At 42.4% G+C, this 17,198-nt stretch overlaps 1 protein-coding gene across 1 annotated transcript; it reads right to left on the reverse strand.

Annotated features, from left to right (window-relative positions):
- Window positions 1–1,364: 1,364 nt before the first annotated feature.
- Window positions 1,365–17,198, reverse strand: LOC124143973 (ruvB-like 2). The gene is made up of 15 exons (XM_048386310.1): window positions 17,134–17,198; window positions 16,653–16,707; window positions 15,440–15,564; window positions 14,265–14,337; window positions 12,651–12,780; window positions 11,630–11,696; window positions 10,164–10,270; window positions 9,423–9,516; window positions 8,535–8,658; window positions 7,457–7,551; window positions 6,036–6,154; window positions 4,858–4,977; window positions 3,813–3,942; window positions 2,000–2,123; window positions 1,365–1,509 (listed from the first exon to the last, which is right to left on the reverse strand). Exons 1-15 carry the CDS (start codon window positions 17,140–17,142, stop codon window positions 1,487–1,489), a joined length of 1,395 nt encoding a protein of 464 aa, XP_048242267.1. The 5' UTR covers window positions 17,143–17,198; the 3' UTR covers window positions 1,365–1,486.

A 17,198-nucleotide genomic window follows, 5' to 3' on the forward strand; every position in this document is an offset into this window, starting at 1 on the left:
AGCAATTTGATGTCAAACATCTTTCTTTATGTCACAGCACAATTGTATCCTAGCACCCATAAGTCTCCTTTTCTCCTGGTGGGTCTCATTAGATTAATCTCTGCATGATTTCAAGACTGGTCAGTGTGTCAGGTTCTCAAGCAGCTGTAGACGGTTGCATAAAAGCAGTTACAATCGTTAATGTTCGTGATGATCAACCATTGTTACCACTTGTTTCCCTAGTCTGTGGTTGGGGCGGTGGGGTAGCTTAGTGGTTTAAGCGTTTGCTTGTCACGCCCTAGTTTGATTCCCCACATGGGTACAATGTGTAAAGCCCATTTCTGGTGTCCCCCTGCCGTGATATTGCCGGAATATTGATATAAGCGGCGTAAAACCATACTCAATCACTCACCTTCTGTTGGGGGCGGTCGGGTAGCCTAGTGGTTAAAGCGTTAGCTCGTCACGCCGAAGACCCGGGTTCGATTCCCGACTTGGGTACAATGTGTGAAGCCCATTTCTGGTGTCCCCCGCCATGATATTGCTGAAATATTGCTAAAAGCGGCGTAAAACCTCACTCACTCACTCACCTTCTGTTGGGGATGTCAGTACAAAGGGACATTACCCACCACTCATTTTTCTAGACGTTTGTAAAAAATGAGATGAATTCATTGGGAACATTTCCATCTGGATTTCACCAACATGGTTGTGTCTGCCAGCATGTCGATCCTGCGGTCATTCTTTGTGGATTCTCATTTCTATGTTTATAAAAATAAATATGTGTGTTGTCTACTCCTTGTGTGATATTTTCAAGTGTAATCTCCATGCTGCTGTAATATCTACAGTATTTTGGTTCACAGATGATAACATTTTGGGCAGTACTCCTAGAGGTACATCTAAAACATTGCATACATAACTGGGTCAGCCAAACCAGTGGGTGATAGCATGAGCAGTGATTGGGTAACCATGACAACTTGATGGCTGGGTTGATTGCATGCCATGGTGCCCCAATGACGTGGACCGTTGCTCACAATATCAACAATTCTTAAACAGCCTACATCTATAACATCATAACCATAAATTCCTGTTTAGGTTGTAAATCATACTACACATCTTTTTGAATTTTCAACAGACATCCTCTTCGCTGCCAACATATCTAATAGTTGGCAGGAAATGCATATGAAAGGCGGAAAACCATCATGTTTCCTGTGTGTCCAGTATGTCAGTTTTTTACAGGCCACTGTCATATGGCTGGGAAACTGTTGTGCAACGTTTAACAACAGACACATACGGACATTGTTACATATTCGTCATGATCACCTCCAAACAACCCACAAAATGATACATTAAGCAGCATCTCTACTGATGTACTCAAAGAAAAAATAAGATTGTAGTTTTGAGTTTTATTATAAAAGTTTGTACAAGTTTGCAATGATGAACACAATGAGACTGCCCAGCATGGAATGAAGTCCTTTGTCAGATCCAATATGGCTGCCAACTGCGTCTGCCATCAGCTTGTTTCCATTGACTCTCCTGGAAACCAAAGATCTGACAGATATAACTTTGACTACTCCCATCACACATTCCCAACTCCATTAACTGGTTACCATACTAAATTGAATGACAAGCAGTATGAGGTATTTTTCCTAGTCAAAACTTTGAAAAATCAATTGAAGTAGCTTCAGTTGAATTTCCAATGAAAATCTATCCATTGTAAAATAATTGTAAGAGTATCAAGTTTATCAATACAACAAACATTTGGCATCAAGATCTGATAAACACACAATTGAAGTTACCAAATGGATGTACTTGATTATGTTCTCTCCATCCACATGTAGTAATGGTATATTTCATCAAGTACTGTTTTAATTTGGGCACTTTCAAATTATGGAAATCCATTTCAAAGAATAGAGGCTATTGAGCGAGGATTGAGTGTCATTATTAGCAACAGTTGGAATCGCGGAGATCTCACGGGCCTGAATATAGACTGTTTAGAGCTACATTCAACAGGTGTTATAACTACCTGATTCCGGCATCTCGTTGAACATAAACTCCTGCTGGTATTCCTTCAAGAACTGCGTTGATCTTGACTCGTCCAAGAACAGGGAGTAAACTCGTTTGATGTCATCCACATCCACCTCGGCCCCCTGAGAACAGCACACAAACATTAACTCAGCACTAGTAGTCATCCAAACTACAATTAGCAAACTATTTTTTCATACTTTTGAAAGGAGTGAGTGAGTGAGTATTAATACTCTGTATACATTATTTTGGAGAGTATATCTTGACTTTAGGTGATTGATACATATACAAGTGAGTGAGTGAGTGGGGTTTAACCCCGCTTTTAACATTATTCCAGTCATATCGCGGCGTGTCAGCTTAATGTGGGAGGAAAGCCCGAAGTGATGCAGGTTTCAGACGTTTACCATTTCGGTGAAACCCACGAGCACGGGTTTGGTGCTGACAAACCTAGAAACATAATCGGGGTGAACTTTTGAAAGGAACTAGCCACCACTTTGTTTGTTGTTTAGCGCTGCACTCGGCAATATTCAAGCTATTCAAGCTGTAAATAATCAGTCTTGACCAGACAATCCAGTGATTGATATTGGTATAAGCAACAGTCCACACCGCTGGGGTATGAAGACAGAATCAACCAAATCACTGAGTCTAACTCATCAGTCTATCATCAGCTCTTACAACAAGCATAGGTTGCTGGGGATCAATTTTAACCCGGAATCCCCATTGAGAATGCACAAAGGAGTTGTATCATACTTCTTGTTTCAAGTGCAGTGGATACATTGTCATTATTTTCCAGCTATCATTCTGTGGACATCACATCGGTGATAGACACTTCTGTATGGTGAACGACCCGTGAAGATCGGGGGTATAATAGGTTTCCAGTATGCTTGTTGTAAGAAGCGACAACGGGATCGGGTGGTCAGACTCGCTGACTTGGTTGATGCATGTCATCATATCCCAATTGTGTGGATTGATGCTCATGACATCAATCACTGGATTGTCTGGTCCAGACTCGATTTTTTTACAATCAGCAATAGTGCGGCATTAAACAACAAACAAACAAAAAAACTTCTGCATGGTGAGGCCATGCACATGTCAAATAGTCCTTCTCAATAACTAAACATTGATGTACGTGGGCCTGAGATATGAACACCTGTGAATGAGTGAGTGAATGTTTCTTGCTGCAGTCAGCAATATCATGGCAGCCTGAAATATGAGAGTCTGGAGTGAGTAAGATGGGTTTAACTCCGCTTGTAACAGTATTCTTGAAATATCACGGTGTGTCAGCTTAATGGGGGGGGGGGTAAAGTAATGCAGGTCTTAGACACTTACCATTTCAGTATAACCCACGAGCACAGGGTATGGTGCTGACAAACCCAGAAACAATGAACCGGGATTCGAACCCACAATCATAGGTTACTGACTTGCCCAATGGACACAACTCTGCACAGGGAATTGCAGCGCCTTAGACGAATGGGCCACCTGTGTCCCCATTTGAGTCTGGACCAGACAAACCAGTGACTGAAGGCATGTGTGAATATGGTTTAACGCCGCTTTTAGCAATTTTCCAGCAATATCACGAAGGCAGACACCAGAAATGGGCTTCACACATTGTACCCATGTCGGGAATCGAACCCGGGTCTTCGGCGTGACTGGCGTGTGGCGACCTGATGTCGGCCTCCCTGGATTGAGGCATGATGACCTGCCATCAGCCATGGCGGACACCCAATACACTTCAGCAGACTTGTACAAGTACAGGTTACGGGGACCACTTCTCACCCAGGTCTGGGTCTAAAGACCACATGCTAGTGACTCACCTTCCTCTTGCGACAACACAGACTAGCGGTGGTGATGAGCTGGATGGCGTATCTCAGCGACGTCTCCATCCCGATGCGGGTGAGCACTGTCAAGGCGTCCTCGTTCATCTCTACATCTTCTTCCTCACACCTGCACCACACAACACTGGGTCAATGGGGGATTCAGATAGAGCAATACACCTGCACCACACAACACTGGGTTAATGGGGGATTCAGATAGAGCAATACACCTGCACCACACAACACTGGGTTAATGGGGGATTCAGATAGAGCAATATACCTGCACCACACAACACAATGGGGGATTCAGATAGAGCAATACACCTGCACCACACAACACTCAGTTAATGGGGGATTCAGATAGAGCAATATACCTGCACCACATAACACTGGGTTAATGGGGGATTCAGATAGAGCAATACACCTGCACCACACAACACTGGGTTAATGGGGGATTCAGATAGAGCAATATACCTGCACCACACAACACTGGGTTAATGGGGGATTCAGATAGAGCAATACACCTGCACCACACAACACAATGGGGGATTCAGATAGAGCAATACACCTCCACCACACGGCACTGGGTTAATGGGGGATTCAGATAGAGCAATACACCTGCACCACACAATACAATGGGGGATTCAGATAGAGCAATACACCTGCACAACACAGCACTGGGTTAATGGGGAATTCAGATAGAGCAATACACCTGCACCACACAACACAATGGGGGATTCAGATAGAGCAATACACCTCCACCACACAACACTCGGTCAATGGGGGATTCAGATAGAGCAATACACCTGCACAACACAGCACTGGGTTAATGGGGGATTCAGATAGAGCAATACACCTGCACCGCACAACACAATGGGGGATTCAGATAGAGCAATACACCTGCACCACACAACACAATGGGGGATTCAGATAGAGCAATACACCTGCACAACACAGCACTGGGTTAATGGGGGATTCAGATAGAGCAATTCACCTCCACCACATGACACTCGGCCAATGTAACAACAAGCGATGTGGTTCCTACCTGATCTTGAGGATCTGTTTGATCTCCTTCTCATCGTAGGGTGATGTTGTGATGATGAGGAGTCGGTCCAGCAGGTCGATCGGGATGCCGTGGGGGCTCTTGTACTGTGTGCCTCGGATCCTAAACAGGAGTGCACCATTACACACACTAGTGTCATTGTAGAGTTTGTTCGTTTGTTTGTTCGTTTCTTTGTTTGTTTGTATGTTTGTTTGTTGATTAACGCCGCATTCAGCAATTTTCCAGCTCTAAGACAGCGGTTTGTAAATAATCAAGTCTGGAGCTGACAAAACAGTGATTGACATCATGAGTATTGATCCACGCAATTGGGGTACGATGACAAGCATCAACCAAGTCAGCGAGCCTGACCACCCGATCCCGTTAGTAGCTTCCTCTTACAACAAGCATAGTGGCTTCTTACAGCAAGCATGGGTTTCTGAAGACCTATTTCAGCCTGGTTCTTCACGGGTGTCATTGTAGAGAGTGACAAAACAGGAGTTCATTGCGGAGAGACAAATCAATTCTGGGATAAGTAGTGTTACATGGATTCTAGATAATAGATAGCAACAAACATCAAGGACACCCTCAACGTTGAACACTGATATCATTACATGAGTGAGTGAGTATGGTCTTACGCCGCTTTTAGCAATATTCCAGCAATATCAAGGCAGGAGACTCCAGAAATGGGCTTCACACAATGTACCAATGTGGGGAATCGACACAGGTCTTTGGCGTGATGAGCGAATGCTTTAACCACTAGGTTACCCCACCGCCCTCATCAACACATGAGCATCTGTCATAATCAAATTTGACACTTAACCATAAAGCAAGTGCCTGTATTTACTCCTATTTACCTCGCATACTTTGTGAAACATTCAACACTGACTGCTACATTTGAATGTTTTGTGAGTAAGTTTGGCTTCATGTTGCTTTGTACATTTCTTCAGCCCAAAGTGATGCAAGTTCTAGATATTTGAAACCCACAAGGAGTAGGAACCAAGGATCCAGGATTTGAATCCATGACAACATGTAAATAATCGAGTTTGGACCAGACAAACCAGTGATTGATATTATGCACATCTCACACCATGCTGTCAGAGTACGACAAGTCGCTCAGCACCCAACATCCCCTCCAACACACTCCCCCACCCCACATTAAAGTAGTCGATGTGCCAACTGACTTTGTGATGCCTCTGTTGGTGGCCACGATGAGTATGGGCGCCATATCACTCTCCAGGGCGCGATTCAGGTAGGAGAAACACTCAATGTCCAACATGTGAACCTCATCAATAAACAGCACCTGAAACATGGCGTACATTCAGAAACATTACAACACAAAACAAAACATTACAACACAAAAGAGGAGTCGTTGGTCTTTGTCATCATCTTCTAATGCCAACCATGAAACATGTATGAGATTGAAACATTTTGACATTGCGTCACATTTGAGTGAGTTGGGTTTAATGCCGCTTTTAACAGTATTCCAGTTATATCACGACGTGTCAGCCTAATGTGGGAGGAAAGCTCGAAGTGATGCAGGTCGTTTACCACTTTGGTGAAACCAATGAGCATGGGTATGGTGCTGACAAACCTAGAAACATAAACGGGGCGAACCGAGATTTGAACCCACAATCATAGGTTTCTGGTGCGCCAAAGGGATGCAACTCTGCACAGAGAATTGCGGCGCCTTAGACGACTGGGTCACCCGTGCCCCCGCCATTTGAGTGAGCAAGTATCATCTTCCTGGGGCAAGGGAGTTTTTAGTCCACTTAAAACATAACTCCAAAAATCCAGCCTAGTTCGGCAAGGGTGGAAACTGGACTTTTATAATCATTTAACTCCCTTGCCGCAGGGAGATGGTAATTTGTGGCTAATGTCACACCTGACCAAATAACAATCAATGTTTGAGAGAGTGAGTGTTGTTTCAACAATATTTCATCTCTATCACTGAAGCCTGTAAGCCTGAGCATCAATCCACACAATCGGGATCGATGACATGCATCCACCAAGTCAGCCAGCCTGACCACCCGATCCCATTAGTCGCCTCTTACGACAAGCATAGTCGCCTTTTACGGTAGGCATGGGTTGCTGAAGACCTATTCTACCCCGGATCTTCACGGGTGGAAGCCTGAAAGTACTCGAGTATGTCCACCAAACCAGAGACTGAATGTAGGAGCAACAATCCAAGTTAGTTTGTAAATATATAACAAGATCTTGTGAGAGCGAGACTTCATTCAAGATGGCGGCACCTAGTGAGTGATCGTGTCTGTAGTTCTACAGTCAGTATTGTTCTGTATAAGTGACGTAAGTGAGGTTGGTGGGTTGCTGGGGGTAGAGCAGTGAGACACAAGTCAGGATCAGAGTGTTGCTCTGTGCGCATGTCAAGGTGGAATCTAATTGACTAAACGTCACTGACGCAAGACATCGTTGTGTCATCACTGCATTATTCTGATCTAACACCATCAAGGCATGACACACTATGAGCCAAGTCATGCATCCCGACAAGCCCCTAGCTTAGTTGACTAAGGTACTGTGACCCAGAACTCTCAAAGGATTACTTTCAGGAAGCTTGTTTGAATAACTTTGCAAGATTGAAACACACCCCAGGTACGACTTCAGCCTTCCCCTCTTCCCGCCATTCTGCAACCTTTGAATTGATTTGTTCTCGGACTTCTGCCTTGATTTCACCAGTGTCCCCTGAAACACAACATGAAATAAGACTCAATTAAATATTGTACACTGACATCTGCAGACTGCAGCCACATAAAGGAAGTCAGGAACCTGGTGTCTTCCATGGCTGACTCATTCAATCTGGAAACAAAGCCATAATCAGATAATGAGATAGAAACAGTTGGAATATATTTTTGTTTGCCTGACTGCCTTATGATGGGAGAGTGAGTGAGTTGGGTTAAACGCCGCTTTTAACATTATTCCAGTTATATCACGGCGTGTCAGTTTAATGTGGGAGGAAAGCCCGAAGTGATGCAGGTCTCAGACGTTTACCACTTCAGTGAAACCCACGAGCATGGGTACGGGTATGGTGCTGACAAACCTAGAAACAGAATCAGGGCGAACAGGGATTCGAACCCACAATCATAGGTTTCTGGCGTGCCCAAGGGACGCAACTCTGCATAGCGAATCGTGGCGCCTTAGACGACTGGGCCACCCGTGCCCCCTTATGATGGGAGAGAAATGTTACATAAACTAGAAAAAAAAGGGACTGTTAATAAACTCTTAGAATATTTATCATTGTATTGTATGTACTGTATTCCCCGTAAAAAGCACCCGGGGCTTTTAGAAAATTGAATTAAATTTGTTTTCAGAGATCGAGCTGCAGCGAACAAACTTAGTTGAAATGCCAATTAAACCTATACTTTTTTTCAAACAAAATGCGAAATACACATTACTGTGAACATATCAATCATCTTTCAACTAAAAATCTGTACTAAAAATCAGTAAACCACAAAGGGGGGCCTTCTGAATGTCTTTGGTTTCCTAGCCACTGAGCCTACTCCAGGCTGTACCCCCCCCCCCCTCAATGCTGTCATCACGTTGACCCCCCTCCACCCCACCCCACCCACTGCTGTCCCCAGGTTGTCCCTCCTCCCCATGCTGTCCCCAAGGTTATATCCCTCACGTTGTCCCCTAAGCGGATGTCCGAGGCCCTACCGTGTGCCTACCTGAAAAAAGGGCCAGAAACCCTTGTGTGCGGCTGTTGATGACGTCGATCTCGTGCAGCGTGACGGTGTGGACCACCTCCTTCCTCTTCTGCAGTTCACCCTCGGGACATTGGACAAACTTGGTCTGGAGCACGGAAAGATAGGCTTGTAGGAAAACAATCCAGAAACGGCATACATTGAAAATATCACAGATTCACACGAGGTTCTGACTACGATAAAGAGCACAGGATGTAGACACTTTTTTCATAGAAAGTGAACAGTAAGGACTCCAGATCGAAAACAAAAAATGGCATATGATTTGAAAAGCAAGATGGCAGCTCCACGAAAACACCAAAGTTTTTGTTTCATTCTGGAATCTTCAAATTCACTTTCAGCAAAAAAGGATAAGTATTTTGGGTATGTGATTAACGAAGGAAGAGATTCAAAGTGCTGATTCTACAAATATTTATGATTTGTACCAACACGAGGTGTAGAAGTGAACAGTTTATCCTACAGAGCACATTGCAGACATTTCTAGCAGGATGATCCGTGACCCCAGTGGAGACATGTAGTTGGTTGGTTGGTTGGTTTGTTGTTTTACGCCGCACTCAGCAATATTCCAGCTATATGACGGCGGTCTGTAAATAATCAATTCTGGAGCAGACAATCCAGTGATTGATATCATAGCATCGATCTACCCAATTGGGATCAATGACATGCATCAACCAAGTCAGCGAGCCTGACCAACCGATCCCGTTAGTCGCCTTTTACGACAAGCATAGTCACCTTTTACGGCAAGCATGGGTTGCTGAAGACCTATTCTACCCCGGAATCTTCACGGGTCAGAGACATGTAGTAAAGCTGATATTCAAAGATGAATGGACACAGTGTCTACAGCTATGTGCCTACCTGTGATCCCATGGCATCATAGTCTCGGGCTCGTGTGAAGGATCTTCCCAGCTTTGTGATCTTTCCTGTAGCTTTGTCAATTGTGATAATATCTCTGAAAAAATGGTGAACGAGATTCAAATAACACTAGGATGAAAATATGTGAGTGAGTGAGTGAGTGAGTGAGTGAGTGAGTGAGTGAGTGAGTGAGTGAGTGAGTGAGTGAGTGAGTGAGTGAGTGAGTGAGTGAGTGAGTGAGTGAGTGAGTGAGTCAACTTATAGCAGTAATACAACAGGGGCTTGAGGAACGGGCTTTGCACATTGTACCCATTTAGAGAATCGAACAATGCCCTCTGGGTTACCAGCAAACACTTTAACCACTAGGCTTCCCCCACTGCCCCGAAAGACATGGAAATAGATTAATGTTTGGGTTGAGCATTATCTTTGTGATCATATCATGTATCCTGGCTTGACATTTACAGATGCATTTTTCCAGCAAATGAACATATAACATTCGTTAATATGAAATTGTTCTCAATACATTTCAGCAAGTATACTTGTGATACAGGTCAAGATTAAGATACAAGATATCAGAGGTAGTTCAATCACAACCCAAGTATTAGAAACTTGAGAAAACTGAAGAACAAAGCCACTAAAAGACAACACCAATTTATCTTTCAAAATACCATGAGTTACCTCCCTTAACATGAGTTACCTCCCTTAACATGAGTTGCCTCCCTTAGCATGAGTTGCCTCCCTTACCCTGCCTGAACCTTCTCCTTGGTGAGAGACTCAATCATCTTCTGTCCCAAGTCGTAGATGGTTTCCATCTCGGTTGTCTTGAGGGTCAGCTTCCCCACCTTGGCTCCCTGCAACACACACCATGACTACAGACACACATCGCCAAGGAAACAACACATAAGGGGATCAGCCAAGCGGATGTTGCAGCCACCATCAGGTCATCCCTTGTACGTCAAGGGCTAGCATTTCGGTTAGTGTAGGTTTACCAAAATGCTAAGCCCTGGAGATAAAGAGGACGCTATCAGGTGATCTTTGACCCTAACATTAATTTTACTGATGAGCTATTATGAACCTTGACCTGTGACGTTTTTATATCTCAAAAATCTCAAGTTACATTTCTTAAAACATTGTAACTGTTTGTTTCTTGTTTAACGTCAGACTCAGCAATATTCCAGCTATATGACAGTGGTTTGTAAATAATCAAGTCTGGACCAGACAAAACAGTGATCAACATCATGAGTATCGATCCAGGCAACTGGGATACAATGACATGCATCAACCACCTGATGCTGTTACTCAGCTCTTACAACAAGCATAGTCACCTTTTATGGCAAATATGGATTGCTGAAGACCTATTCTCCTCTGGATCTTCGCGGGTCACATTGTAACTGTACACTGTCTCAGAACCAACATAAGTTACAAAAGACCTAACACAACCTTGAGTGAGTGAGTTGGATTTAAACACTAGGCTATCCCACTGCCCCCAAACAATCTTGACCTTTGCTGACATGTCATCAAAATGAAGTTGAATTAATCAATCAATACATTACAGATACAAGTCTTGCATCAATTTTAAAAGAGACACAATTTTACTGTGGTACATAAACATGTTTAGCCATTGATGCCATGAAATTGCTCAAACCTACAGATCCAACACCAGTTGAGCTAACAACCATTGTACATGTTGTATGCAGGAGACCTCTTCCTCAGGACCCCAAATAAGGGCGAGTATCAATATTTAGTCCCAGTAATAAAGTTATCTTATTTAAAACTACCGGTATGTATCTACAAAAAAGAAACATCCAAATGGAGCCCACAACAATGCTTAATGTCTGGAACTGAGGCAATCTAGACTTGCCAAATAAAATGAATAATTCTAGACTTGAGTTGGATTAATTTTATAAACTATTCCCTGGGGTCTGGGAGACAGACTACATGAAGACACTGAATCCACTGTGACAATAAGCCTCAAGATGAGTGAGTGAGTAAGTATGGTTTTATGCTGCTTTTAGCAATTTTCCAGCAATATCACGGCAGGGAACACCAGAAATGGGCTTCACACATTGTACCCATGTCAGGAATCAAACCCGGGTCTTCGGTGTGACGAGCAAACGCTTTAACCACTAGGCTACCCGACTGTCCCTGTTCAAGATGAAAGAAGCACAACTGGTAGTGCAGAAACTGTGGCACTAATTGATCATACTTACAGTTCCTGTGGCCGGCCGATCTATTTGTACTTCTACAACTTCACCTTCGATAATTTCTGTCTCCTCCCTTTAAAAATAGAAAATTTCAGTTAAAGATCTCTCATATTTATTGCATGTGAAAACTTTCTTGTAAAATAGAACTCATCTTCAGCCTAAGAAATTTGGGTTTACATACTTGTCACATTCTGTTCCAATTTGAATCAAAATTGAAGCATTCAGAATTACAGCCCTCAAATGCCACCAGTCACTGCGGACTAGCATTCTGGGATAGTTTCTCGAGCTAGCAGATAAGCATAAAATTCTAAGGCTGCATTTTCAGTGCTGATGATAAGCCAACTATCCATAGGTGGCAGGAGTATGCACGCCGAGCAGTTTGCAGTTTCACTATCGCATAGAAAGGTAGCAGTGTACAAGTCAACATCTAACACCCTTTAAAACAATGAGTGAGTGAGTTGGGTTTAAAATCACTTTGAACAGTATGGTATTTATATCATGGCATGTCAACTTAATGTGGGAGGAAAACCCAAAGTGATGCAGGTCCATTTTACTGAAACCCACGAGCACAGGTACGGTGCTGACGAAGCCACATAGTTGAGGCGAACCAGGATCCAAACCCACAGTCACAGGTTTCTGGCATGGCCAAGGGATGTAACTCTGCACAGCGAATTGTGGCATCTTAGATGACTGGGCCAGTCGTGCCCCCTTTAAAACAGTAGTGAGTGAGTATGGTTTTACGCCGCTTTTAGCAATATTCCAGCAATATCACGGCGGGGGACACCAGAAATGGGCTTCACACATTGAACCCATGTCGGAAATCGAACCCGGGTCTTCGGCGTGACGAGCAAACGCTTTAACCACTACGCTACCCGACCGCCCCTTTAAAACAGTAACTTTCACCAAACAACATTTACCACCCCTAACCCAAACGGACAAAATGTCAGAATTGTTATGAAGACAAGTCTCTCAAAATCCTCCTCATGTTTCATGAGCCCCGAAACACATCCAATGTATCTCCACTCACTTGATTCGGACTCCGATGGACTTCCTAAAGGCCTGTGTGAGAGCCTCTGTCTTGCTCATCTCCAGGGAGAAGATCTCGCTGCCGGCAATACTGGTGAAGGGCGTGTCGGAACCAAGGGCCTGGGCCATGCCTGCAATGTTCAGTAATAGACCCGTGAAGATTCTGGGGTAGAATAGGTCTTCAGCAACCCATGCTTGCCGTAAAAGGTGACTATGCTTGTCGTAAAAGGCGACTAACGGGATTGGGTGGTCAGGCTCGCTGACTTGGTTGATGCATGTCATCGATCCCAAATGCGTGGATCGTTGATTATGATATTAATCACTGGAATGTCGATTGTCGATTTTGATTATTTACAAACCGCCGTCATATAGCTGGAATATTGCTGAGTGCGGCGTTAAACAACACACAAACCAACAACCAATCAGTAATAATAATGTGGGGTAGATTCATAATGTGACAAATCAACACTTGAAAACATTCTCAAAGCTCTACAATAATCACCCTGGTTAAAGGATCAGTGAGCGCTCTATTTACATTCTCAGCTCCCTGGGGAGATAACAACCCAAGCTGACACACAATTCATGCCGTTAGGATGACACAGAATCAACCAAGTCCGACCACCTGAATATTTTGTGTGTGCTCCTACGACCAGCATACCGTATTCGACGTAATAAGCGCCCCGGTCTAATAAGCTCCCACGGCGATATTTGCTAATATATTGGCTGGTGAACAATCCCAATTTGCACCCCTTCCGATAGATCAATGTACACAAGACTTATTTATTCGTGTATTATACACACTCATGTGTTATATGCTCCCTTAATTACAGGCAATTTAATTCTGGAAATTCTGGTTTGTCGTGTATAATACTCACAGACTTTTCTTTTGTATCATTCAGGCTGTCAGCATAAACCACGAAATTTACGATCTTTCAACTAAGAGCGCCCTGGGCGCTTATTACGTCGAATATGGTATGCTGCTGGGGAGCTATTCTAACCCGGAATCCCCATGGGGGCATTAGCAGGAAGGACTAGTGGGATACACATGGTTATTACTGGATGAAGAAACTACTATAATGCAGTTAAACCAAACCTCAGAGAACTTGCCCAGATAAACAGATGGAAATATCAATGTGGTTTATTTCACAGTTAGTAAACATCCCAGCTAAATCAGGACTGCATGGAAATAACCAGGGCTAGACCAGGGAAACAGTGGTTAATACTACCCTCTACACAATAGGCGTACACAGTACCACATTTCAGTAACTCCTACCTTATTCCTGCAACTATCAAAACCAAATTAAACGGTAGGATCTAAATGCACTACCCATAAAAACAAACAAGCAAAAAGAACTAAAAAATCACACTTTCACATCAATTCCATCAGCTACTTTTCAGGCCCCTTTTCCAAACCCTTTTCTAAACCTTCACCCCGTGATGGGAATTGTTTTGGGTATACATTTGCAAATTACATTTTTTAAATCATTTCTTCATATGTTTTTAGGTATGCCCCGAGTGCAAAATCGGCACCCCTGGAAGTGCTCATTAAGTCTCCAACATCATCATCATCATCATCATCATTATCATTCACGCAATAAGGGTCCAGGGAACTCACCCATGGCTATAGCTGTCTTTCCTGTACCTGGCTGGCCAGCTATCAACACTGCACGACCAGCTATCTTTCCCTCCTGTCAACATAACAAACAAAGTTAATCAGACATTTGTCATAATCATATAATCATAACTATAAATCATTACAGAAGCATCTGTTCAAAAGCAACAGTCATACTGCTGACAGGAACAGTTTCCTGGTGACATTCTCAGATAATGTGAGCAAGATAGATTTTACCCAGCTTTAGAAGTATTTCAGTCGAACACTGCTTACTGTGGGAGGGAAGCAACGATACACATGATCAAACAATCAACGGATCCTGGTGCATGTAAGGAAAAGCAAATTGCATCATTTCATACAAAAGCGCAACCTGTGCTCCCCTGCTTAAATTAAGTTGTGACACAATCCCAAAACGTCTACACAATGATGAATCAACTTCTTAAACCTCATCCTCGATTAGTATTATATCTCTGTTCTATTATGATGGTGAGTGAGTACGGTTTTAAGCTGCTTTTAGCAATATTGTCTTAATACTCATGAAAACGTCTTTTACAGCTTAAAGTTAATTTAAAACAGTCTTTCTTAATAAAACACATCAAAGGCTGGCGGTCATGATTTAAAATGTGGATGTACGTCAAATGTTTTTGCAGAATGTATATTTTGAATATTTGTTGATTTCAAGCTGATGATCGGAAGAAATTATGTGATGTTACAGATAAGACAGCTGGAGAGTTGGTGGAAAATGGGTCCAGTATATATATATGGAGATATAATACACTGGATAATCTAGGATGTTCACAGCCCTACTCATTCAATCTAAGAGTAAGTGAGTGAGTTGGGTTTAACGCTGCTTTTAACATTATTCCAGTTATATCACAGCGTGTCAGCTTAATGTGGGAGAAAAGCTCGAAGTGATGCAGGTCTCAGACGTTTACCACTTCGGTGAAACCCACGAGCACGGGTATGGTGCTGACAAAACTAGAAATATAATTGGGCAAAATCGGGATTCGAACCCACAATCATAGGTTTCTGGCATTCCCAAGGGACGCAACTCTGCACAGTGAATTTCGGCACCTTAGACAACTGGGTCACCCGTGCCCTCGTATTCAATATAAGCCTAAGCAACATGTTAACTACAACTAATATTTGATATTAATATCAATAATTCAAAAGATTACCTTTATCATCTCCAAGATGACCCCAGCTGCTCTCCGGGCATCCCCCTGCCCCACCATCCCCTGCGACACCTTCCTTGCTTCCAACGCATCATCAAGACCCAAGCCTCGGATGTGGGAGTGTGCGCCTGATTAAAAGGTCATGGTTGTACATAATATCATGTGTGAGAACAGGTCAGAGCTCCAGATAAGCTCTGTATTCGCATAAAATATACAAACTAAAGCACCATAACTCAATTAATGCTGAGTTGCATGCGTACAAATACACATGAAGAAATTAGATAAGCCAACGGTGTAACAACCTCCAACGTAGCTTTTTCAGATTGCGTACATGTAAGTCTTTACAGATCTTTACATGATATATCAATTAACATCTTAATTCTCTATCAATTTTCAAAAAGTAATATTAATCATGTTAACAAAGTATTTCAATAACCCGACACTATTACCTTACCACCTATTATGAAAGTTCATGCTAAATCTGATCGAATGACACTTCTAATTAACTAAATTAACAAGTAAACATGGTCAAGCAAGTAAACACATATTATTTTATTATGAACAACCTCAAACAAAAACGTAGCAGATGAAATATCCTGGTACATTTCGTATCATGACTCAAGTATCGGGACATGTATTGATACGTGAGGGAGGCGTATCATGACAACTCTAATAATCGGATTGGATGGATAAACTGAGGTCAATATGTCATATAATTTACCATGTGTACCTGGCAGTGTTACAGGGCTTTACATGACGCAGAAACATGCGTCCACTACAAATGTATTAGTATGGACACCTAAAAATATTTAGTGCGTCCCTTAGCATGCAAAGTAATGTTCATTGTAACAAATTCTTGACATGAAATATAAACACATAAAGACCCTGTAATTAAGGGGTTTATCAAATCTCAACAGTACAGTACACCACATCAGTTTAGTACTTTACAAGACTTCATATTTCCTGTAATGACCCTTGTAATAAATAATGGGGGGGTCCCTGAACTCCCCAGTTTTGTAGACAGACCGATTGTTTATTTGAGTCTCACCTCACAAAAATATTCACATAGATACATATAACAGTAAATACAAGTGATCCACTCGTTAAAGTTTACGAGGAGTTGAAATATATCACAGTATATCATGGTTTTAGCTAACAATGGCAATGACATTATCCCAGTATTCTTCAACATGTTTGTGTGAAAGAAAAAGCTTACCAATTCTTTCAATCCTTGTCACTTCTCTAACTTCTTGAACTTTTTCTACTGTTGTCTGGAAATAACATGTACATGATGTAAATTGTTGATCTGACATCAACATGTTTTATTGTTGTTATTTATATGGAAATTAAATGATGCTGTCATTGGGAGTTAATGATGAAAACACTTCAGGTATAAATTATAATCATGATAAAAAATTTTATTGAATAAACTTGAGTAATCGTACATCCTAAAGATAGCCAAATGCTCTTTGAATCAATGTGCGGAATGTGCTCGAAAACTGGACAACAAAGATAACCATTCAGTGAGTCCATGGCAACTATCCACAATTTCTACCGCAAAACAAGAAAAGGACAACTCTATAATGCCAAGCTGACATAGCACACCTAGTATACAATCATTGTCGAATAGCTGTATGTAGTATTACAATTAATATGAAATAAATCTAAAACGAAACTTCTGGAACAAAAATGCTTACCGCCGCCATGCTGCCGGTGTGTGAAATAGCGCCCTCTACCAAACTAACTCGGAAGGGACGTAACT

The sequence above is a fragment of the Haliotis rufescens genome, unplaced genomic scaffold (assembly GCF_023055435.1).
Source record: "Haliotis rufescens isolate VD_foot unplaced genomic scaffold, xgHalRufe1.0.p SCAF_6, whole genome shotgun sequence".
Lineage (NCBI taxonomy): Eukaryota > Metazoa > Mollusca > Gastropoda > Lepetellida > Haliotidae > Haliotis > Haliotis rufescens.

Coding starts and splice junctions, on each gene's coding strand:
- LOC124143973 (XM_048386310.1), bottom strand. Junction 7,552..8,534: donor GTTTCTGGCCCTTTTTTCAG/GTAGGCACACGG, acceptor GTTGTGTTTCAG/GGGACACTGGTGAAATCAAG. Junction 4,978..6,035: donor ACCAACAGAGGCATCACAAA/GTCAGTTGGCAC, acceptor ACTCCTGTTTAG/GATCCGAGGCACACAGTACA.